The sequence below is a fragment of the Calliphora vicina genome, chromosome 2, assembly GCF_958450345.1.
Source record: "Calliphora vicina chromosome 2, idCalVici1.1, whole genome shotgun sequence".
In the NCBI taxonomy this organism is placed as follows: domain Eukaryota; kingdom Metazoa; phylum Arthropoda; class Insecta; order Diptera; family Calliphoridae; genus Calliphora; species Calliphora vicina.
The window spans coordinates 66,474,061-66,499,621 of record NC_088781.1 but is presented as its reverse complement, the minus strand read 5'-3'; the positions used below and the strand labels follow the sequence as shown (position 1 = coordinate 66,499,621).

The following is a 25,561-nucleotide window of genomic DNA, read 5'->3' as shown; positions in this document are numbered from 1 at the left end:
AAGTATAAGGTAGAGAACTTCAACTTGCCGAAACTAGACGGCATTGAGCTGAGTTTATCAGGGGGAGCCAAGTATTTAGGAACCTTCCTTGACAATAAATTGTCATGGAAAATAAATACGCAGGAAAGATTAAAAAGGGGCCTCAATGCCTACTATACATGCAGGAACTCAATTGGCAAGAACTGGGGCTTGCGACCTAGTATTGTTAATTGGATCTACACTTCTGTTGTTAGACCTATTATTACTTATGGTTGCACAGTGTGGTGGGAGGCAATGAGGAAACGTAGCTACAGGGCTATACTCAACAAGGCTCAAAGGTGTGCATGTCTGGGCGCATGTCTGGGCATAACAGGTGCCTTAGGTAGCACCCCGCAAGCGGCGTTGGATATAATCCTAAACCTACTACCCATTGAGAAATATGTTGAGAGTGTGGCAGCAAGGAACTTACTCAGACTATCAGAGTCTTCCTTGGTGAAACCCTTGCGGATAGGACGCACTATGATACTGTATGAGGCAGGTCTTATTGGTCAGGGCATTATTCCATCTGGAATCTCTGACTATAAGGTTGTGACCTTTAGCTTCGGTGCTTCACCCCCAACAGAGTTCCCCACTAGGGATAAGTGGGTTGGATCTGATCAACTGTTTGATGGGTGCGCAGTTTTCACTGACGGTTCTAAAATGGATTCTGGTACAGGGACCAGGGTTTATTTGGTCGACCAAGGCATCAAGCGATCATATAGACTCTCTAACCAGTCTAGCGTCTTCCAGGCAGAGATCTTCGCGATCTGGAAAGCCACAGAGTTGATAAGGGCACACATCAATAGAGGGGCTGTAGTGACGATATACGTAGAGAGTCAGGCGGCACTGAAGGCCTTGGAATGTCATTTAGTACACTCCAACCTAGTAGAGGACTGTAGGAGAGCTCTGGAGGAGCTATTGGTACACTACTCAGTGAGATTGTGTTGGGTACCAGGGCACTGTGATATACAGGGTAATGAGGTAGCAGATGAACTGGCTAGACATGGTTCTGATCTGGATCATGACACTAGGGAACGGGCTGTTAGACCACCCATTTGTCACTACTATAGGGTAATCTACGAAAGATTCCGGGACTATACGAATCAATCCTGGTGCAGTAGAACAGATTGCAAAGTGTCCAGGGCCTTATGGCCAAAACTGAATGCGAACGCGACTGGAACACTGATAGAGTTGGATAGGTAAAATCTCAGGATTCTAGTAGGAGTGATAACCGGTCATTTCTCAATTGGAGCCTTTAAGGGTAAATGGGATAATGGCACACAGGACTTCTGTAGAGTGTGGGAATGGAGAGGAGCTAGAGACAGTAGAGCACATTATGTGCAACTGCCCTATGCTACAAGGTCACAGACTTACAGTGGTGGCCACCAATTTAAGACAAATAACTTGAATTTTTTTCATCAACTGAATTTTAAATGCGATAGAGCCAAAATAAAAGGACCTCTAAGGGTATGAAATTTATTATTAATGTTTCTAGTTTCTGAAAAATGTTTGAAAAAATCGGTGAAACATATATGGACAAAGATATGTGGAAATACGTTGACCCACCTCAGCGAACATCCGCTGTTAATAACACGATATGACCGAAACTAATGGAACTAAAAATACGAAATTTGGTCCGAATATTTTAAAATAATAAAAATATAATGATATAAATGTGAGAAAATATGTTTGTTTAAAAAAAAAATTTTTTGGTCAAGTTGTAGAACAATTTTATGTGTTCGTGGTGAATATGTATGAATTGACACAGTCGAATAAAACACACTTGTGTGTTAAAATAGTCCTCATGCATACATATTTGTGGAAATATTTGAAAAAATAATTGACAATCATGTGAAATTTAGCAAACAATTTTTGTCTTAAATTCCTGGCCACCACTGTAGATGGCTAGGAAATAGATTTCTGGACGAACTTGGTAGTGTTGCTGGCTGGAAACTAAGCAACATACTGGGTTTCATTAAGGGAATAGGGTGGCTATTTAAGGGACGTTCTACGGCGAGTCCAAATCCGTAAAAAGACTTATCTTTCTTTCTTTTTCTTTTTAACAGACGGAACTTTGGACTCTTTTCTTACTCTAAGGCTATCCTCTTTGTCTATCTCTATTGAAGGGAATCACAATGGACCTCAAGGTCTCCATGTGGAAGTGCACACAGTGTACACGCCTTCCAAACCTAACCTAACCTAATAATGACTCACAAAATTTTTATTGTTTCTGAAATTCGACAAATAACTAAAGACAAAGGGACTTTCGATCATTGTAGATGAGTGTTCCGATAGCTCCTTCTATAAATATATAAATATTACTGTAAGAAGTTACAATTCTAAAAACAAATATTTCAAAATTTTTAACTTAGGACTTGAACCAATGAAAATAAAAGGTACGGAATAAAATATTTGTTATTTAGCTGGCGAAATATTAGAAGAATCGCAATTAATAATCAAAATTTTAATTTAGATTAAAGTGGAGTTGAATGTGATGGAGAATGTGATTTTGAAACGGCCTTCGAAAGTAATATTGAGGATGACATTTATATTGATTACATTGAAATAGATTAAGGCCATGATCTTAAAATATATGTATATAAGTGATGTTATTAACCGCGTACGTAAGTGTTGCAAAATATTTCGTAAATCGAATGATAAACACATATATTGCAAACTAACGTTTTGATGCAAGAAAAGCATGGAGTTCGTCTTATACATGATTTTGACCATCGTTGAACATCTTTGTCTAACATGGTAATAAACTTTTTGCGTATTTGTAAATGCGTCAATCATGCACTGCCTGACTTCAAATTTCCCACGTTCACTGACAATGATATCAAACTTAGGACAGATTCCCTTTATTATGTAATTCCCCAAGACCACTTTATTAAGCAAAGATTCGGCAACGTTGATAGAGCTTGATGTATAATTAGAGATGCTAAACGGGAAATCCCGTTCCTGAAAATCCAGGGGTTTTTTGGGATTTCCTAAATCCCGAAGCCCGGGATTTTTTAATTTTAAATCCCGGGGTTTTCGGGATCTTTTTCATAAATATAAAGGAGAAATTGTCATTTTTGTATGCCTTTTTCATGCATTTTGACATTTTACAAAGTTGTTAAGCTCAACTTCTTCTACAATATAGTTAATGGTCAATTCTTCCCCTTTTCTTGTAAGTTGTTTAACAAAACTCAATTTAAATCCTCTTCAAATGAAACTGATTTTATCTCAGATGAGGATCTCGAACAAAATGAAAATATTTCGATTGCTAAAAGGCTAAAAGATAAGGTACTGTTTTTTACCGTATGTACATTAGAGTTCGTTTGTGACCAGGTCACTTCATTTGTTTTTCGGGTATCATAATTTTTCTGAAGGTTTTTGTGTAAATAAAAATAAAGCGTCCATTTTTTTTTGAAAATTTTCAAAAAACTAAAATTTTTTTTTATAAGATTGTGGGTTTTTGGAACTATTTTTAAGGATTCGAAAAACATCAATTGTATTAATTTTTGATGCAGAATCGACTGGTGAAATCATGTTTGAAATATATTCAACTGTTTTTGGTCTACAGAAAAACGTTGAGCCAACACAAGGAGTGAAAATTTTCAAAAAAAAGAACGCCATTATTTTTATTTACGCAAAAACCTTCAGAAAAATTATGATACCCGCAAATAAAATTTTTGAAATTAACTCTAATGTACATACTTTATTATTATTTATTCTTATATAATGTACTTATGCAAGTATTTTATGCTTTTTAGTGCCTAATAAAAATTAATTGCTAAATAAAAAATTTACTTTCAATTGTAAAGACATGATTATGTACGTTTCTTTCTTATAATTTTCGGGATTTTAGATTTTTCGAAAATCCCGAAACCCCGGGTCGGGATTTCGGGATTCTTTACCAAATTCCAAACCCCGTGATTTTCAAAAACCAGTTCCGATTAGCATCTCTATGTATAATACAATTTGTTATAAATAATTTATAAATAGTGAATGATTAATTTACTAAAGAATTAGTTACTCAATTTAAAACCCGAATTAATGAACGACATAAAAAAGTTCTTAATACGTTTATATTGTATTTGAATTCAGGATCATGTCCAACTGGCTCAAATTTTTTAAAGCATAGCTACAAAACGGAAACTAAAATGTTTGCTAGTCAATTGTTTTCTAGATTTTTCAAAATATTTCTGATGAAAATTTAATAATGGACATTGTTTTTGAATGTTTTTTTTAATATTATCAGTACTTGAATTTTTAACTTTAAAGTTATTTTTTGTTTTCCTTTACTTTTTTAAAAAAAATTAATTATATACGAATAATATACGAATAATTCAATTAATTTTAAACGTGTGATCGAATTATTCGAACAAGTTAAAATCTCTTATTCGAATTATTCGTTTTATTCGAACAAGAGAAAAATCGAATAATTCGAATACCCTAATAAACATATCAAATCAAAGGTAGCCAAAATATGTAAATATAAATATTTAATTTAATTTCGGAAAAAAGTTATTTTTTTATATTTGATCACATATAAATGATTATCGATAATGAACTGAATTTTTCATTCTAAATTGGTTGGATCATGAACGAACGGTTCAATTGAACGATTCCATTATTTGAACTAACTGAACTAGTTCAAATAGTTTGCCCACTTAGTTAAGTATTGAACTATGAACTAAAATGGTTCATATGTACGCTCATAACTAAATGCGAGTTTTCGTTGTTTTTTCTGCTTCTTTTTACGCATTCTGACATAATACTGAAAAAATAAGTGTCATAATGCATAGATTCCGTTTTCAGAATTATACGGAAACTGACAGTAAATTAAAAACCCAAGAAGCATTTATTATTAAGAAATTTTCTAAGTGCACTTAAGCTAAAATTGTGTTTGCTATAAATTCATAATGGTACACAGTGTGACCGTCAAATTTTTATAGATGATGCAAATGATGCCAATGAATTCATTTATTAAAAATGTATATGTTTAAACTTATTTGTTTTTGATACGTCTTTTTGTGTTTCAGAAAAACAAAAGTCAAAAAGGCGCATCTAACATAAGTCTTCAAATAATTAAAAAAAAATTTGTTATACTTTTCATTTTACAAAGTATTTTGCTTCTCCTGTAAAATTATATTTTTCTTACTTACGCAATTTTGCATTTTAGATAACGATATATTGATAATAGTCAAACCGACCGAGTATAAGGAAACTAATTACAAGCTAAGAACTTTTTTTGAAATAATTGAAAACATTTAGCAGAAAAACAATGTAAGTAATTATATTTTCAAATGCAATTAGCTTACTCTGAAGTATTCGGATTTTCAAATTCTCTTAAATGTAACCACAAACAGTTTTGGCCTCTACTGAAAATTTTAAAATTTTGAGTTAACACCCTCTTGTAGATCAAATGCGATTCTTTATATGCATTTTTAAAATTCTCGGGAGTTGCAATTTTTAGGTTCAAAAGCAATACTTTATGGCAATACTTCTTTGTAAAAATATGCAATGACATTTAGTATATTTATGAACAAAGTATACCTTTATGAACGTATAAATGTTTTTTGTTTGTTTTGTTTTTGTAAATTTACTTAAAATTACATATTTACATAAACAAAAATTCAACTTATTATAAATCCGCCATTTCTACCAAAATATAAATTTTTTGCATCCAATAAAATTGTATAAAGAACTCACACAAATTATTGCGCATTGAAAAGCATTGTCATGCAATAATGAACATTGTTTTTTTAGCTTTCATTTTATTTATGTTCTATAAAAAATATAAATTTCCAAAATTTGAACCATTTCATGTTAAATTATGGAATCCATAACATAAATTTTAAATAGCGATACGTCGAAAAACTAAAAAATGTGTAATATATAATCGGCACAATGATTTTAGTATATAGTCGATATTAATCCTTTTTCTTGAATATTACCGCTTTATAGACCTCACTTACTTTGTATGGCATCCGTTCCAAATCTTCCATAAGAGACATTTCTTCTTTCAGATTATTCAAGTACATGCGCTGTAGTTTACGAATCATGGGATTAATAACTTTCGAATTGACAACATCATCTAGGGATATGGTCAAAGTGTCGGTATTCCGGCAGTCCAAGAAGTCTTCTTTTCCAATTTCTGTCATGACATCTTTTTGTGATTGCACTGTGTGTATGCGATCAGTGCAACGTTTGCATTGACTCAGTGTAAGAGGATACTGGGCGGATTGATGTTCTTGCAATCCACAGGCATTATTTTCCACCGTGGTATCTGCTTCCGTCTTACACATTTGCTTCAGAGTCTCATCAATTACATCGTGAAGTTTACATTGTGAGGTAACCATTTTTCGTAAGTCATGGGAACTTTTGCGACTTACTACCGTTTTGGATGACTTTTGACTTTTTGCGCTATCTTCTGAGCCATTGCCAAGACCACCCAAATTTGAATCGTTTTCGTAAAGATAACGATGATCGCCAATGCAGTCATCTAAGACTGGTGTTGTTTGATATTTTCGAGAAGAATTGGCGTTTAAAGCTGGAGCAGATGGTTTGAGATTAGTTGGCAATTGTTTTAGAGAGTAGTTATCATTCATGTTACGTTGCCGAAAGGAGTCACCATTGAGCTGGGCGACATAATGGGGATAGTACAACATTCGGTCAGCATCACCGCCACTGGCCGTTGCTGGATTTAAATTTCGTTGCTTGGCGGTAAGGTTTGCTTCGAATTCATGGGTTTTTTGAGGAGTTTTCAGTGTCGGTTCTTTGAATGTTTGTGCTGGTAATTCTGTTAAACAATCATGGCGACTATTTTGCTACAAAAATAAAATTTTAATTTGGACAATATTTTTTTCCCGACACGTATATCTGAAACTATTACTTGTAATTTTGGATATTTTATGTGACCCATGAATTGGTTTCTTAACTTATGACGGTACAATTCATCATCCATTATGCACTTAGTTTTAAACTAATTTTTAGATTTATTTTCTAACGAATTTCCTTTTTTTTTAAAGAGTTCCTTTAAAAGTTATAGATAAAAAATATGTTTTATTTTTGCTATTTAAAAATTATGTTTGAAGTATTTAAATGATTTTTATACCAAAGGTGAGTTGTATATTTTTAAAATGTTACCAACATAGAGAAATCACATAGAGCGGAAACTAGAAACTAACTGAAACAACAAAATTACTCAAAATAATCACACATACATATGTGTGTTGTTTTTGTTTTCAAATAGTTTTTTTTACTAACACATTCTCACCACTTAGGTTTTTGATAAATGAGTTAGGTCTTTGACAGGAGAGTTTCCGATCTATGTTCGTGTGAGCTCAGAGAAATGTAAACAAATGAAATGTCTTGAAATTTTAACTTTTAATTTTTGATAAAATAACGTTTTTTTACACATTATTACTTTAACACATACATATAATTTTATATTTTTTTTTAAAGACTTTTAGCACACTTTCATTGTTAAAAAGTTTCTATTTTACACAAATCAAGAAAAAAATATTTTTGGAAATTCTGTCATGTAATTTTTTGTTATTGTAGAATTTAAACTACAATCATAGAGAATAGACATAGAGCGGAAACTCTTCTGTCAAAGACCTAACTCAGTTGTCAGAAACCTAAGTGGTGAGAATGTATTAGTAGAAAACATAGAGAATAGACATAGAATAGAACTAGAAAAAAACTCAAACAAAAATATTACTCAAAATAATCACACATACGAGTGTTGTTTTTGTTTTCACATAGTTTTTTCTACTAATACATTCTCACCACTTAGGTTTTTGACAACTGAGTTAAGTCTTTGACAGGAGAGTTTTCGCTCTATGTCTATTCTCTATGGTTATTATTTTTAAATTTCTTTGCTTTGACTGGTTTCATCAATACCAAATTTTAAATCCGTTACAATAACCGATTTAGTAAATTAAATTTCACATACATTAAAATGAACTTATTAATATTTCCATAAATATAGCGAATATCTGTATAATATTTTACTATGTAAAAATGTAACATAATATAATTTCGGGCAAAGGGGTCGATATGTATATTTTTTACTTACACATTCTCACCACTTTGCCAATTGCGTTAGGTCTTTGACGAGACGGTATTGTCAAAAACCTAATGTTCTGTTTTTATAATACAAGCGAGTACTTTGAGTGGAAATTTTACATATGTTTTGATATTGTAACAAAACAAAATACATGTAAAATTTCAATTCAAAGTTCTCGCTTGTATTATAAAAACTGCACATGAGTCTGTTGTCAAAAACATAACTTTTGCAACAACAAAATACATGTTAGTTATTAATTTTTTGTTTGACAAAACGAAGTGTCTCGTCTCTATATAGACTCTATATTATAGAGTAAGTTCGGGTAATGTGGTATAGCTACTTTTCTCTAAAACTAAGAGCATAGGAGTAACGGTACCAAGCTTAAGAGTTTTATGATCTCAGAAAATTAACTGTCATGGAAATAGTCAGTTGTAAAAAATCAGCGTGATCTTGTGGTAGACCTTTTTTGATCAGTTAAATATTATTTTTTTCTAAAATCACGTGTTTTGAACTTCATTAATTTAATTTTAAAGTCAAATGGGAATATTTTGCTATTCAACAACACATCCCAGCAGTTAAGCAAGTAGTCAATGTATCCCTTAAAGACAGTAATTGTCACAAATGTCTTATCACTTGGCTGACTCCATTTTATATATTTTGGACATTTGACACGTGTGTGCACTTTGTAGTGCAGAGAGAAGACAATTGGTTACTTTATGCATCCCAAGTAATCTAGCGTGAAGACAATTGTCACTTAAGTGTCTCTAAGTAATCTAGAGTGTAGTCACTTTAAAGGTTTTGTGAGTAATTCGTACAAACTGGTTTTTTACAGATTGTGTTAATATAATGCTCATACAGTTTATTTTTATTTTTGCTTAAGTATACTGATATCGCATGTAACATAGCATGAAGTCAATAGTCACTTTAGTGTCTCTTAGTAACCTATGGTGAAGTCACTTTAAACTTTTTTTTGTACTGCAGTTTATTTTACCCACCAGAAGCGTTGACTACCTTCGATCAGCTATCCGATAGTCACATTGTAATCAAAAGGGTCAATTGACCCCCTGCTTAGGGCATGCACATGTTAAAATAACTAGTCAAGTAGCTGATCAAGTAACCAGTTACAAAGCTAGCAATGTAACTGACGCTATGTAACCAGTTTGTGAATCCAATGTGTTGCCTACTTTGGACCAGCTATTAGACAGTCCCATTGTAATCAAAAAGAGACAATTGACCCCCTGCCTAGGACATGCCCGTGTTAAAATGACTAGTCACGTGGCTATTGAAGTAACTAGCTCCCACCCTAAATGATGGGTAAAATCACTAGTTCGGTACTGTCTCCTAGAACTGCTGGGATGCGACAATATTACATATTTATTGTACATACATATGTGTTTAATTTTATAATTTCAACAAACCACGTGGTCGGCTAATGTGGTATAGCTAAAGAATTTCAAACAAATAATATTCCAAAGAAAGTTGAAGTAAGAAGCCATTAGAAACTACGAGATAGACATTATTTTCGCATCAGTCATTCAATGTCTCCTACGAAGCGAAGAATGTATTGAGGAGCTTCTGGTAAGCTTGGTCAGCCGCCAACTATAACTGCATTCATTGAAGATGATTTAAATAAAACGCAACTCATATACAAATTAAAATACTATGAATCGGTTATGTGGTTTAGTATACAATATCAACAGAACATGGTATACCACATTACCCGCCAATTTTTTCAATGGCTTTCTCTCTTTTTCCCAAATTTCTCTGAAACTTGAACATAAAAGACTTTTTTACTTTCATGAATGTAAACCTAACACTTTTAGTTGAACACCAGCTGAGAACTGTTCCAATCGAATTAAGATTCTAAAAACTATAGTCAAATAAAAAATGGGTATACCACATTACCCGGTATAATGTGTTTGTGCATATGTTTGTAACGTCCAAAAATTAGTCTAACACCAAGTTACTGATCGACTCAGAATCACTTTCTGAAAGTCAAGCCCGACCATACTAATTTTCAAAGCATGGTACAATCAGTTACCAGGTACAATTATTAGAGAGAGTTTCCAATGTTCACCCCTAAAACGCCAAACTATGTATTTAATCACTTAACTTTTTTTAATTTGTTACCGCGATATTTTTTAAATTTGTTACGTTTTAACTGAAATTATACACACTTATTAAAAAAATATAGTTTTTCTTCAATTGTTAGTAAATTTTTGTAATAAAAATTTAAATTCAATTATTTTTTTTTTTGGCATTTCCTTTTTATATTTTTTTTGATTTTCTTTTGTTTGACGTTATAGGGAATGTATAATTGAGAACATACTTTCTAATAATTGTACCTTGCTAATTCTACAATGGATTTAAAGCACAAATTTGTTAACAAACTCTTTGGCTTTAAAACCTTTAATAAAAGTATTCTATTCATAAACGTTTGATAAAGGCACAATAACTAATGTACTGTTGTTTGTCTAAGCTGGCAATGCTTCTCAGTTATTTCCCCTTTTTCGTTGTTAGTGTTACTTGTCATTAGGATAAAATATTTGTTAATTCTCATTTTTATACCCTTCAGCTTCGTGAGAAGGGTATATATAAGTTTGTCATTCCGTTTGTAATTTCTACATTTTTCATTTCCGACCCTATAAAGTATATATATTCTGGATCCTTATAGATAGCGGAGTCGATTAAGCCATGTCCGTCTGTCTGTCTGTCTGTCCGTCTGTCTGTCTGTCTGTCTGTTGAAATCAATTTTCTGAAGGCCCCAGATATCTCCGGGATCCAAATCTTCAACAATTCTGTCAGACATACTTTCGAGAATTTTGCTATTTAAAATCAGCAAAATCCGTCCATAAATAACGGAGATATGAGCAAAAATCCGAGACAACCTCTGAAAATTTCATCAAAAAACACAATGTATTGCATGCTTTGACAAAAAAACAACAAAACGTATGCTTGGGTGTGCAAGCTTTGTGTATTTGGTTTTTTTTTTGTTTTTTGTTTCTTTTGGCGTTGTTGTTGTTTTTTATACAACTAAACGTTTGTTTGGTTGTGTGTTGGTTTTTTTGACAAAAAAGCAACAAAACGTATGTTTTTGGATGTGCATGCGTTGCGTATTTTGTTTTTTTTTGTGTTTTGTTTCTTTTGGCGTTGTTGTTGTTTTTTATACAACTAAACGTTTGTTTGGTTGTGTGTTGGTTTTTTTGACAAAAAATCAACAAATCGTATGTTTGAATGTGCATGCTTTGCGTATTTTGTTTCTTTTGGCGTTGTTGTTGTTTTTTATACAATTAAACGTATGTTTGGATGTGTGTTGGTTTCATTGCCTTGCGTATTTTGTTTTTTCTTTTGGTGTTTTGTTTCGTTTGGCGTTGTTGTTGTTTTTTGTGTTCTTGATAAATTTAGGATGCTGTACGCTGAAAGTGGGCAATGTACATACATATATACTAATTATAAAAAATAATAATGCATCCACAACAAAGGTGAAGGGTATATAAGATTCGGCATAGCCGAATATAGCACTCTTACTTGTTTATTGTTTTTTTTAGTAATAACACATTTTTGAAGATAAAAACTAATTTTTAGAGAAAAAATCTGTATTTGGCAAAATGTTTTTATTAGATTTAAAATATGCAAATTATCAGCCCAATTATGAATAAAAATTCCCCGGGAGTTTTTTTCCTTTTCGCATTTTTCCTATTCAAATTCAATGGGAAAAAAACTCCCGGGGAATTTTTTATTCATAATTGGGCTGTATATGCAGATAAAAGCAAAATCTAATTTGCTTTTATCTAATGGATCTAGATAAACTGACATTAAGCACTGTCTTAAGGCTCAACGCCCGCAATGCATGGAATTTTAGACCCTATGGACATGCCTCCATAATAGGAAAATCACAAAATCTTCATGATCATGTTGACTATTGCACCCCCAAACCCTTCTTCCTGAGGAATTTTGGTTTCTCAATTCCATCCAGTATGGAGCCTGCTGATGGTCTCTCCGTCGATGGAACAAAATCGATCACAAAATCTTCATGATCATGTTGACTATTGCACCCCCAAACCCTTCTTCCTGAGGAATTTTGGTTTCTCAATTCCATCCAGTATGGAGCCTGCTGATGGTCTCTCCGTCGATGGAACGAGGCTATCAATCTATACGGATGGGTCCAAAAAGAGGGAAAGGGTGGGAGGTGGTATATACATTACTGAATTCGATTAGACTCCCCTTTAGACTCCCAAATGGATGCAGCATCCTTCAGAGATATCGGCCATAAGAAGAGCTGCAAACTGGCTCAGATATTACAGTATATCTGGTAGAGATATCCGTATATATACTGACAGTAAATCCGCAATTAAATCCCTGGTAGGTGTTTATACACCATCGAACATGGTCCAGTAATGCCGGGTACGTGGACACAGGGATAATTAGGGCAATTGTATTGCTGATTACCTGACGGGAAGAGGAGCCTTGATATCGGACGACGATATAGACTTCCTTTGTGCAATCCCGCTGTCGAACTTGCCCAAGCAAGGTGGGAAAATGAATCCACCTGTGCCACCTCGAGGATGATATGGCCTGCGTTGGACTGTAAACGCACCTCGTATCTGCTTCGGTTACAAAGAATACGACTGAGCAACATGGTGGCAATGATCACCGGGCATTGCACCTTCGGTACCCATGCTGCAAGACTTGGGTTACCTTATCACGAATACTGTAGAAGTTGTCAGAATGAGGAAGAGACCATCCTACATTTCTTCTGTAACTGCCAGACACTGGGTGATCTACGTGTCAGGCACTTAGGTGAAGTATGGCTGAGTACCCTCTCCGGATTATCTGTGAAGGATCTAAGGTGTATAGCCTTTATTAGGGAAAGCGGATGGTTGATAAGACCAGACTTGCCTCTTAGGGACCCAGCAACCATCCCATGATGGTTTGCGTTATTCGAATTCTTTGAATTCTCGACACCTCTCCTCCTTTTCTCTTTTTATATACACTCTTTTCTCGAAATTTCACTATAACTTAATCTATAGATTTCCCTTTTCTTTAATTTCTATTTCCCTTTTCCTTCTTTCTGTTTTAATTTTACCATATAAAGCTGTTTTAAGTTATTATGAATTAGACCGTTATAATTTCATCACCGTTCCCTTTTAAAAACATTTTTAAATCCGATGTGTCACGTTTTAGCCTTATTTAATCATCCGTACAATCCCATGTCCCTACAATGCACATTTCTGACTTAACAATTCGTTCCATTATAATTCTAAACGTAAAGAAATTCGTGCTTAAAAAGTTCGCGATGTTAAGGTGTTATTTACATATATACCAGACTGATAATATTTAAAGTACTTTTCGTTCCATGTTGGATGGAAATGATTTTATACAATTAGTTTATGAGTAAAAATGTATTTGAATCTATTAAGATGTTAACAAAATATACAAGTAAAATAAAGAGTTATAAGGTAACAGTCTCCATATAATTTTCAAACGAACGTGTTATAATTGAATGATCTGGACCAAGCTGAGTATCTGCCATGACTGCCAAACGGAATTTTTCACCAAAACGATGTATATTCAATGAAAGACCTGAAAATATAAAAATATTTATTAGAGATTTCTAAAAAAAAGTTATGTAAAATGTTGTAGACTCAAAGTAATGTAATAATAACTTAAAGTAACGAAACAGCTAACCTCGATTCCAATGAAATTTGTCATAGGTAATGTGTATTTAAAAGGGTTTGCAAACATATGAGTTCAATCGTATAATGTTAACGTCATTTTTGAGATCTTTTTCGAGAAGTTCATTATTAAACTGAAATTATTAAATCGATTCCTCCTTCTACCAATAGGGATACATGTATAAGGTGTTATTGTTTTATGAATCGTATTGGACATATAATTTATGAAATTTTCTAGAGCTTAGCCTTATATCCTGCCAATCATTCAAAATTTTAATTTTCAGTTCTACAACCGAATTATACTGATGGTTTTCTGAATAAACTTGTGGCGCAAGCAGTCCATACATGTTCTCCATAGTATTAAGATCTGGAGAGCGCGCCATCAATTCCATAACAGACAAACAATGTAAATTTTAAAAGAAAACTCGGTGTAGGGTATCATATGGTCGGACTTGATCGACTATACATTCTTAGTTGTTTTGTTTGAGTTTTTCTAGTTTCCGCTCTATGTGTATTTCTCTATGGACCTAACTCAGTTTTTAAAAACCTAAGTGATGAGAATGAATTAGTAAAAAATTCACATTTTTTGGGTAATTTCTTTGAGATGTTTTTTTTCCAATTTCCGCTCTTTGTATATTTCTCTATGACTATCAATAAGATTTTGTCACTAGGAATATTTTGTAGTACTCAGTTTGCTAATGAGCGATATGTAGGTATACGAAAATCAAGAATGATAGAAAAATAGATTACGCATTCAGTATTTAAAAAATTTTTCGTTCTGAGCAGTACAGCTTAGTACTTGAAAAAAAAAAACAAAAGTAAAACATAAACAAACAGTTAAAATTTTGTATAAATTAAAGGCAAGTAAAGCATTTTGGTTTTAGTCAATAATAATAGATGGTTTTATTGATGGAACGGAACCGGGTTTTAAAAGTCTCTTATTAGCGAACCCTTGGGATAATACAGATTTTTATAAATACTTTTAAAAGTCAATGTTATGTACTTACTTACTCATTTCGAACTGCAACCTATTTTCAACATCGTCTTGTTGAAAATGCAGCATACAAACATATGGGGTTTGGGGTTTATTTCTTTTCCCCGGCCACAAAAACTTAACCATTGCTTTTGAATGTTTGGGTCCGTTGGAAATAAAAAAAACACTCATTTCGCACGCCTTAGAGTTGTTGGTGCTATTGCAATATTTACAATGCATTTCATGTTTGCAATATAAGTATTCGATTTTTTATACAATTTTTTCACGTTTTTTTTACAATTTTATTCCTGATGTGACGTAAAAAACATGCGTAATCTATTTTTCTATCATTCTTGTACGAAAATTGATTTGAATATCCTAATATTCCATATAGTTGTTAAACATGAGTTACTCGTAACTAAAGTTTTTCTTTTCCCGCTCTTTTTCATTTCCCGGGAAATCGGGATTAGAACAAATTATTCCATTTTAAGAATGTGGACTTCGTTAAAAATCTAAAAAATGTCTTTGGTTTTAAAATGTAATTGGATACAAATAAAAAATATCCAACAATAATTTAATATAAAGAAATAAACTGACTCGATTTCTAATTTTGGTTATATATGTACAAACATGTCACCATTTGTCATTTGTATCGAAATGGCTTCAATTTCCATTAGATTTTGTTCTACCTTCGTTATATTTCAATTAATTCTGTTAATTCGCAAAAAAAAACATTTTTAAATCAAAAATAAGTAAAAAACTTGAAGACAATCCAATAATATTAAACAAAATTCAATTCCACGGAAGGTGTTTTTTTTTGTGAAAAAGCTAAATACTATTATAATTCTACTTTCGATCCGAAAAGAATTCTGTGACAGCTCTGAACATTTACGAGTTTTTGGAATAATGTGACTAATGTAGTTATTATTGGTCTATTTGGGTTAAATATTTTTTGTTGTATAAATCTTCTGCATTTGTTTTGAAGCTTTAATCAACTTTTAGAGAAAGTCAAGTTAAAAAACTTCACGTACAACTAAGGAAAACAATTTCCGGGAATTATCGCACAATTTCCCGGGATTGAAAATTTTGCGGAATTCCCGGGATTTCGCGTCCCGGGAATTCCCGTGAAAAATATCATGTGAGATATTTAAATCGCTTTAACCGACAATAACTTTTATATCTGTTTTTTCCTTAATACTTACATGTTTTGGATTGTGGTGGACGGAAAAGTAAAACATCTTCAACCGTTTGACCCCACAATGTCTGAAATTCAGAATTCTCGCCATGTATTTCCGTTATTGTAACTGGGAAATTTGATGAAAAATAATTTATGCATATTTTTGTCAGCACACTGGGGAAGATGGACGTTAACATGTCATATTTAGTTTGACCCAATGACGCCAAATATATCATGATTTGTTTGCGGCGAATTTGTTCGATTATCGAGTGAATTTGTCTTGCATGCTCGCGATCGGGTACTTTCAATGGCAATTGCAGGAAGACAACACCGCCGATAAAATCAGTCTTATCGCCCAGATTATCGGTCAAATATCCCTTTCCCATGGTACGGCAAGTGGTATTAAGAATTTTTGGTACGGGTACTTCTTTGGCATAATATTCAAAGTAATCGTAAATGGCTGCGGACAAACAGGAGATAACATAATCTGATTCGCGAATTTCGTCGCTAAATTTCAAACGTTTTCGCAACTGCTTGCCATCTATAGACTTGCTAAACGACACGATCTTCCGACCCGAATAAGACATTTTGTGTAATTTATTCTCTTCATTTGAAGGATATTGGAATAGTTCTTCATAAATATTGACGGGAGCTTTAAATATTTCATAGCAGATTTTAATGAGTTCCATTTGAGCATATATTAACAATGGTATATAAACCGATAAACGGCTGCAGTAGGTCGTGATGTGTCTAGTTTCTCCTTTAAATATTAAATCCCTCAATGCTAAGAGTTCAAGGTAGACGTAATAGGGTATCGACATCACACTATTAACATTTGCTTGCCACAGAATTTTCGCCCATGTTTTGGTTAAATTTGATAACTGCAGGGAACTACGAACTGCATCATTTGCCACTTTCCATGACAGATGTCGCTTGTCGACTTCTTTCGCCAACAGCTTGGTTATAATCTTATACCTGCCTTCTGCCTCTTGATGTTTGCGTAAAGATTTCTTTTTTTGTTTAGATGTCATAGTTTTCCAATAATCCACAAATACGTTCACAGCTATAATTAGCAGAACTGAAAGCAACTGTGACAGATTTGTGATTTTTAAACCAATTATACCATCGGGAGTTTCCAAAGATTCAAATTCGTAGATAAATTTATTCCACTGGTTAATAATCACAAAGCCGATATGTTTCAATAGATTTTCTATGTGCTGCGGTTTACGTATAAAAGATGAAATATCATTTAATTTAGAGTTTCGTCTGGTAATACCACCGATTTCAACTATTGGCTTATCGCTATCATCTTTCAACATTAACATTTCGCTAATGTGAAGATCATCCTCATCGGCTATTACTAAATGGTGTATTTTCAAGAGAATGTAATAGTGTTCGTCCTGGAATATATGTAGATAAATTATGTTAACGATAAGTATTTTTTAACAACTTTTCGGTGGACCAAAAGGGGGGAATATTTAAAAATAATTTAATAAGTAAATAAACGACCTATGATCAAACAAAAATTTATTTGAAAATTTTCACATAAGACTTTTGGTTGTATATTTACTTGATCAGTTTCTGCATCATTTTCTTCCTGACTCTGCGCAGACTTCGTAGCTGCAGGTATTACAATAACTTGCCATTGTGGCAAATCCGATGGTATATACTTGGTGACTAAATCGCTAATAAAGTCTTGAATATTGGCGTCATTTACAGCATATCCCCGATGGGGTGAAGTGTTTAGCAAAATGTGGTTATTGAGATTAAACGAACTACAATGTTAATATGTAATTATAAATAAAATAAAATATTTTTCTTATTTATCATTAATTAATTACTTTACCTTGTATCCTTCACCCAGCCGTAATGACTCCAACAATTCACCAGCTGTTGTCTTAATTTGGGAAATTTCAGATGTCCTGTTTTATTTCGTGCACTGGTTAAATGTTCTTCATAATATCGCTTAATTTGAACGAAATCACATGGTCCTTTCACTTGTATTAGGAAATTGAAAATGCCAGCATTTCGTGTCGTGTCAATGAGGGAACGTATCTTTTTCGTTTTTGAGATTGATATTTGAGGATATTTAATTGAAAGTACATAATTTACCAATTCGTTACTGTAATGAACGACTGAAATGGAAAAAAAATTCGTTACAAAATATTTATTTTGATAGATATCCCACTCGCATCCTACTCAGAGAGTTCTCGACCGATCTTGTTGAAAAATAACCTTGGTGTAAATTTCATCCCGATCGGAAGACATCAATTTCAAAAGTTGGTTCTTATTTGGTTATATATTCTGGGCCCTCTTAAGATTATAAGACCTAGCTATATCCGTCCGCCTGACGGATTTGGTATTAAAAATGGGCAATATCGGTTCATGATTTCATCTAGCCTCCATACAAATGTCCCCCCGGGAATACTGTTTGAGAAGTCATAAATATGTTGATTATGCGACAATCCTGATAAAATGTTGTACAAATTAGTTCCAAGTACTTTAAAATTATACCGTAAAGTATGGGAGAAATCGGCAATATTTGCCCCTAGTCTACATACAAGGTGACTTTTGTGAGGATCGGTCCATAACTGACTCTATCCCCCATATAAACCCTATATCAGAAAAATATTTGACTGTCAGATATAAATGGTGGGTATACAAGATTCGGCACAGCAGAATATATTACTCTTACTTGTTTATATTCACTTTTCCTGGGAAGTTGAACATTTCAGAAAATATCAAACCCTAGTTATGTATGGCACTCTTGTCGCAAATAAGGGATACAAATTATTTTGTAAAATATGAGACTTGCCTAAGTTTAAATCATGTTAAAACAATATTTTTCTGCATTCTGGTTTCCAATATCTATTGTTCTATTGATCTATTGTTAAATACGATTTTGCTCTTGAACATAGACACCAAGTGACAGTTTAGTAAAAAAAAAATTGTTGTAGTCTAATAAAGAAATCTTAATAAATGCGAATTCCATTAAAGTCTTATCAAAAATACAAAATACTTATGACTAACAAGCGACCAAAGATCAAATCCATTTTTCATAATTGCTCATCGCCGACAATAAAAGGTAAATTTCTTTTATATATTTTTAAATTTTTGTTTGCTATTGTTATTTTGAATCTTGAAATATTAATCGAAATATTATTCCGTGGGTCTTGTGTGTCTGCATTATGAACTTTGATATGAAATGCAATGACATACATACATATTTTATAATTGAGTTATTTACTATATGTATGTATATTGTATGTATATATAAGGAAAACAATTCTTATCAGTATTAACACCTACTAAGTATTCATTCCTCCACTTTAATTTAATACTAGAAATGCACTTTCGCAAAACAAAGACCCTTATTGATTAAAGATTATCTTTTGATTTGCTGATCATTTGTGTTCCATATCGATTTGATTTATAAATTGAACGGAATCTCTTCAATTACTTTTTTTTTTTATTAATAATACACAAATCTGAATTTTATCACATGGAAATTATTAATTTACAGATTCGCCTAATTTCCAAAATATGTTTGTACATATTGCTCAGTAAAAAAAACTATTGGTAATAATAGTAATAGTTTTCTGTTAGTGAACACAATAAATTGTTTGATTAATATTTATGTATTAATACTTACAGATTAATGTTACTAAAATAATGGGCACTATTAGACTAGCCGCTAAAAAACACATCAATGCCTTCAGAAAATATTTAATTTCATTGAATATTCTAAAAGAATAAATTTAAAATGTATGTATGTACTTAATAAATTGCAATAATTAAAAAAATAGTTAATGAATATTACTTTCCCATGTTTTTATAGCAAATCGTATAAAAATGATATAAATAAAGTTTTAAAATATTCTTAGATTGTTTTTTTTTCGTTCTTCGAATAATTATCGACCGTTATACTTGAAATGTATTAATAAACTAAATTGAATTGCGTTGATTTTGATTGAGAAATCAGTACTTTAATACGAGTAAATAAACAATGAAGATCGTGAGTATATTTTGTTGACGCGATAATCGCAGTCCGAATGAGTACACAAATCCGATTCAATTATTTTCCAGGTATGAAATGTTAATAGAGAATAATGTTTATCTGTTATTACACTATGCAACAAATGAAGACTTTTGGAAAAACACAAGATCATGACAGTATAGGTTCGACTCTACTACCAAAGGGTAGTAAAACCCTATACTCAGTTTGGTGACGGTTTTCTTTTTATGGGCCCCAAAGTTCCTGAAAATCAGTGGGGCCTCTAAAAAAGGTGTCATCAGTTTTTGGTTAACAGCTAATTCAGACTTCCATACTCGTGCGATACGGCTTAACTTCATATGGCAATAATATAGCTAAGAGTCCGCCAAATAAATTTTGTTAAAATTTTTTTCCAAAAAATACATTTTTCGTGCTCTTTTGTTGAAAAAATATACGAAGAAACATTTTTTTTTTACTTTTTTTAGAATAACTTCCAGGGACTCCTAATTTTTCTATAACAAACATATCAATGCAATCCGAACATATCTAGGCATTCTAAATAGCTGTCAAATATCACTTTGTAGCTTAAAAATTTTAGTTTTTTACTATTTTTTGACTCTAAAACAAAATTTTTTGTTAAAAATGTATGTTCGAGTGTATACTTCTCTATTGTGCTGTAATAACGAAGAATGGGCAAATCATTATCGGTATGATCCGGGCGCATCACTTTATCCAATCTTGATCACGCAAGACATGAAAAGATATGATGCAAGATATGAAAAAACATTAAAATTTTTGAAAGTGGGCAAGTTTTGTGGAGCCTCTGAAGAGTAAATATAAGCTTTTTATATAAGTTTTTGATATCGGTGGAAACCTTATGACTTGGAACTTGACATTTTGGTGAAATGATTTAATTTTGTGTTTTTTCGGACGTATTTTACCTTAAAAACTAACAATATTATAAAATGGTGATTTTCCATCAAGAAAAATAAAAACTTTGAATTAATGTAAAATTTGAACAGTTACAGATATAACAATAAAATTTGGAAGTAATATAGATCTAAATGTTCTTAAGTCAATGGCATCACTAATGTTGCCATTCTTTGTTTTCAAACATCGAAATTCCTAAAACGGGGAAAATGTGTTCCAAAAACTGAGTTTTTTTAGAAAATAGCGCACTTTGACGTTATTTACAGTATGCTAGTAAAAACGTTTTGTATGTATATAAACAACATATAGGGCTGTACAAATATGACGAGTTTTTGAAGATCGGTGCTTTGCGTTTTTAGAATTTTTTACTCAAACCTAAAATTTTGTTTCAAAATTGGCCAAGTTTTGATATCGCTGGAATATCGCAAATTTTACTTTATAAATTTTTGCATTAAGGTCTGTTTGCAGATCATAAAAAAATGTATATAGTCACGAAGAAAATTAGGCCCTAATTTTGTAAATCACGTCACCAAAGTGATATTTATATGGAAAGCAAAAACAAAATTTATTTTTATATACAAAATTTTCAAATTATGATAGGCAAATCAACGCTTGAATTTTGGTGCGTTTGTCTGGTAAGAATTTGTATATAAAACAAAAACAAAATTTTGAAATTTTTGAAATTTTGTTTTTGCTTTCCATATAAATATCACTTTGTGATGTGATTTACAAAATTAGGCCCTTAGTTTTTTATAAAAGAAAAACTATGGGGACTTTTTCGGGAAAAAACTTAAAAAACACACGCATACAAAATTGAAATATATAAAAAGATGCTTCAACTTTGGATGTGTGTAACTTTTTATAGGGACGAAATAATTGTTATCAGGTTTGTTTTATTTTCTTTGGATTTTTATCGCAAATATACGTCATATATAAAAAACAAATTTCGACCTTTCGTAGGCCCATCATATATAAAATCCAAAAAAAAGATCGAGCAAAATTTAAAAAAAAAATTAAACCTAAATATCTCTTGAACTAAAAGACATAACCTATAGATAGAAGCATATTCGGATCATAAATGGCTTTTTGGCGATTTTTTTTTAAATGTGTGACATTGAGGGTCCACTCACTGATCCCCATTCCGAACACCTCAGCCGAGTAAATAATACAGCACAATATAGAATTGTGGACTTGAACATACTATTTTAACAAAAAATCTTTGTTTTAGCTTAAAAAAATAGTAAAAACGAAAATTGTTAAGGTACAAAGTGATCTTTATGTGCTATTTAGAGTGACTAGACACGTTCAGAATGCATTGATATGTTCTCAAGAGTTGTTCAACTTTACCGTAGCTACAACTTTGCTAAATATTGTTTGTGAAAAATTAGGAGACCCTGAAAGTTATTCTAAAAAAAGTAAAAAAAAATTTTTTCTTCCTATATTTTTTCAACAAAAGTGCACGAAAAAGCCATTTTTTTGAAAAAAATTTTAACAAAATTTATTTGGCGGACTCTTAGCTTTATTATTGCCATATGAAGTTAAGCCGTATCACAAAGTCTGAATTAGCTGTTAGCCAAAAACTGATGACACCTTTTTTAGAGGCCCCACTGATTTTCAGAAACTTTGGGGGCCCATAAAAAAAAATCGGTCACCAAAATGGACAAACTGAGTATAGGGTTTTAATACACTTTGGTGGTAGAGTCGAACCTATATAGTCATGATCGTGTGTTTTTTTCACTGTTGCACTGTGTTATTAATCATGAACATGACTAGAAGCGAAGGTTTAACAAAACTTCATTCAATAATTGTTTAATATTTTTATTACTTACGTGTACTGTTACTAATATTTATAGACTTCAGAAAAACATTTGGCTCAATAAAACGTAGTGCAATATGGGATGCATATACAGAGCAAAGTAAATGATTTGGTTGCATTGACAAATAGTGGGCCTTTTCGGAATGCATCACTGCGCTGCATCTGATGCAGCGCAGTGATGCAGTGTTGGCAACTTCTGCAAATCTGATATTTGCAGAAGTTGCCAACACTGCAAATATCTTGAGTTCTAAAAAAAAAACAGTGAAATAGATGATGCGCAAAAACCCATCAAACAAGCATCACCAAAATGGCTGATGCAAGGCGAATTCATACAAGGTGGTGTCAGTTCTACAAAAACAACAATTGGTCTTAACAAATGTCAAAAAACCAAAATGAAAAATTAAACAAATAAGTATTTAAACTTAATATAGTGTAGATAATTGAATAGTGAGGGCTTTACTTATTTATGTAAACAATAAATATTTTGTTAATAAGCTTAAAATATGTAGATATTTAAATATAAAAACAAGCTTTGACAATTGTTAGAACCAAAAAGCGAAAAAAAAAGTTATCAGCTGTTTGACTGACTCCACCTTGTATTAATTCGCCTTGGGCTGATGCATCGTCTGCGCATCATGCATCAGCTGGTTTGCATCAGAATCGCAAACTAATCACAGATGCGCATCAAATGCAGTGCAGTGATGCATTTCCGAAAAGGCCCAGTGTTGGGCTGAAAGTAAATATTACCAAAACACATGTAATTCCAATAAATTGTGGTACAAGACCAACGCATGAAATATGTTAAATCCTTCTCTTATCTAGAATACATTATGTCGATAGATGGACTCAGGCTGATGACATTAGGTCAGTTAAATAAAACTTGGAGATCCCAAATCTCAAAAAATACAAAGCTCGTATTTTCAATGCCTGTGTGTGCTGTAAGGAAGCGAAACATGGCTTATGACGAATACTATAGCGAGCGGACTGCAAGTTTTCATAAATTTTTGCGCATAATATGCCGTATCTTTTGACTTAACGTTATCACCAACATAGAACACTGGTGAACACTAACAAATGAATAGCCCATAATTCGGCTAATACTAATACGAAAGTGGAAATTGATAGTCCAAATTGGCAGCATCACAAGGACTGAATTCGAATGGAATCCCCAGGGTAGCCGACGCTCAGGCCGCCTTAAGAACACCTGGCGTAGAACAGTCCTATAAGAACTTAATATCCAAAACAAATCGTTCGAATAATAATAGTTGTATGTAATGATAGAATAAGTAAAAGCCTTATGTTCCCAAGTGGAATGAATAAAGGAAACAAACATGTAAAAGGAATTTTTTTTATAGAGGCGGAGAACTTTAAAATGAAATGAAACAGAAAAACGTTTTTAATATCCATCTAATTGGTTTTTAATTACATTGGCGCATATTCATAAACGATCACCAAGTGTTAACTTTTTTAAGTACCTATTTAAGTTATTCACAATTGGTTACTTTCAGCTCAATTAGTTAGCACTTAATCATGGGTAAAGTTGTAACTAAATGCCAACTAACTAATACATTCAAAAAAACAGCTGATTGATTTCATTTTAATACATCTATACAAAAAGAAAGTAATCTAGAGATGTTTTTTTTTTGTCGACAACATTCTATTGAAAAATTTAATTTTACATGACCTTATTTTAATTAATTTACATACAAACTATAACTATACATTTTGTATGTACTTTTTACAGAACAAAAATCGTTTTTTAATAGCTTTATAAGCCTTTTAATTAATTACAGTATATATCGATCAAAAAATTATTGACATTTTGTTTTCCCTACATGTCAAAGCAGTAACTAAGATAGTTATGAATTGTGAATAAGATCTACAACTATCTATGAACTTTTTTTTAGTTTCTGTTTTACTAGTTCCGACTTTAGTTATGATTTATGAATATGCGCCATTAATATCACACACCCTTCGCAGTAAATCAGGCTGTATTTCGGCAACAACGCGTCGAATATTCACTTCAAACTGATCGATTGTTTCTGGTTAGGGTTCCTCATTTCCCGTACTTTTTTCCTTCCCGCGAGGAAATTAAATTATTGCCTAAATATAAATATTTACTCAAAAAAGCATAAGCACCTTTTTTAGCACACGTTGTTTACTCGTACAAGTATTTTGAATGATCAAACAGCATCAAATAAAATAAAACTAAATATTTGTTTTGAATTGTCCTAAGTAAAAGGAGTTTTTGAAATAAATAAAAGAATTTAAATATATTTTATTTAGTGGTCACGTATTTTTCGTCAAATTTTTACCATGTGTGACCCCTACCTTTAGAAGTTGTAATGTTAGCAATCTTAATAATTCCTTCAACTACATAAAATTGCAATTTTATTCATCCTTAATGACCGAATTTTTCTACTGCGGCTGAAAAATTCTTGTTGAGTGAAAAAATTCGGTTATTTCAACCTTAAAGCTTCTTTGCCAACTGACTATCTGTTGATAGAACCGAAAAATCTATGGATATAATGGAATCATTAATTTAGTAACAAATTGGGCCATCGCACTGTGGTTCCAAATCAAAATCTAGGTGGACCAAATTATTTGGCGCTCTTTTTATATAGAATTGGTGTCTCCGATTAGAAACAAAGGCCCATAATCATAGTCAAACATTAAAGTCGGTTCTTTTTAAAAACAACTTTAAATTAAAAACCCGCTTTATATTATTTCCCAACTATAGTCAAAATTAAAGTATGTTTTAAATTGAACCGACTTTAACTGGGTGTCACCTCAAATGTTGAAAATGTTTTCATACAATAAACAACGAAATACAGACAAGTGGCACCGCTGAACAGCTGACATAGAAAATTAAAACATAAAACCAAAAAAGGTAAACAATAAAAGTATCTGGGACAA

At 32.2% G+C, this 25,561-nt stretch overlaps 3 protein-coding genes across 3 annotated transcripts; 1 reads left to right on the top strand and 2 right to left on the bottom strand.

Annotated features, from left to right (window-relative positions):
* Positions 1 to 273: 273 nt before the first annotated feature.
* On the top strand, positions 274 to 1,221 carry LOC135950516 (uncharacterized). The gene has a single exon (XM_065500052.1). The coding sequence runs from the start codon at positions 274 to 276 to the stop codon at positions 1,219 to 1,221; it is 948 nt and encodes a 315-aa protein (XP_065356124.1).
* A 4,528-nt stretch (positions 1,222 to 5,749) lies between these two features.
* LOC135951494 (uncharacterized) lies at positions 5,750 to 7,102 on the bottom strand. The gene is made up of 2 exons (XM_065501151.1): positions 6,902 to 7,102; positions 5,750 to 6,836 (listed from the first exon to the last, which is right to left on the bottom strand). Exons 1-2 carry the CDS (start codon positions 6,971 to 6,973, stop codon positions 5,940 to 5,942), a joined length of 969 nt encoding a protein of 322 aa, XP_065357223.1. The 5' UTR covers positions 6,974 to 7,102; the 3' UTR covers positions 5,750 to 5,939.
* Positions 7,103 to 13,467: 6,365 nt separating this feature from the next.
* LOC135950207 (uncharacterized) lies at positions 13,468 to 19,748 on the bottom strand. The gene is made up of 6 exons (XM_065499737.1): positions 19,726 to 19,748; positions 19,558 to 19,649; positions 17,752 to 18,040; positions 17,476 to 17,680; positions 15,931 to 17,305; positions 13,468 to 13,663 (listed from the first exon to the last, which is right to left on the bottom strand). Exons 1-6 carry the CDS (start codon positions 19,731 to 19,733, stop codon positions 13,533 to 13,535), a joined length of 2,100 nt encoding a protein of 699 aa, XP_065355809.1. The 5' UTR covers positions 19,734 to 19,748; the 3' UTR covers positions 13,468 to 13,532.
* Between the last annotated feature and the right edge of the window lie 5,813 nt (positions 19,749 to 25,561).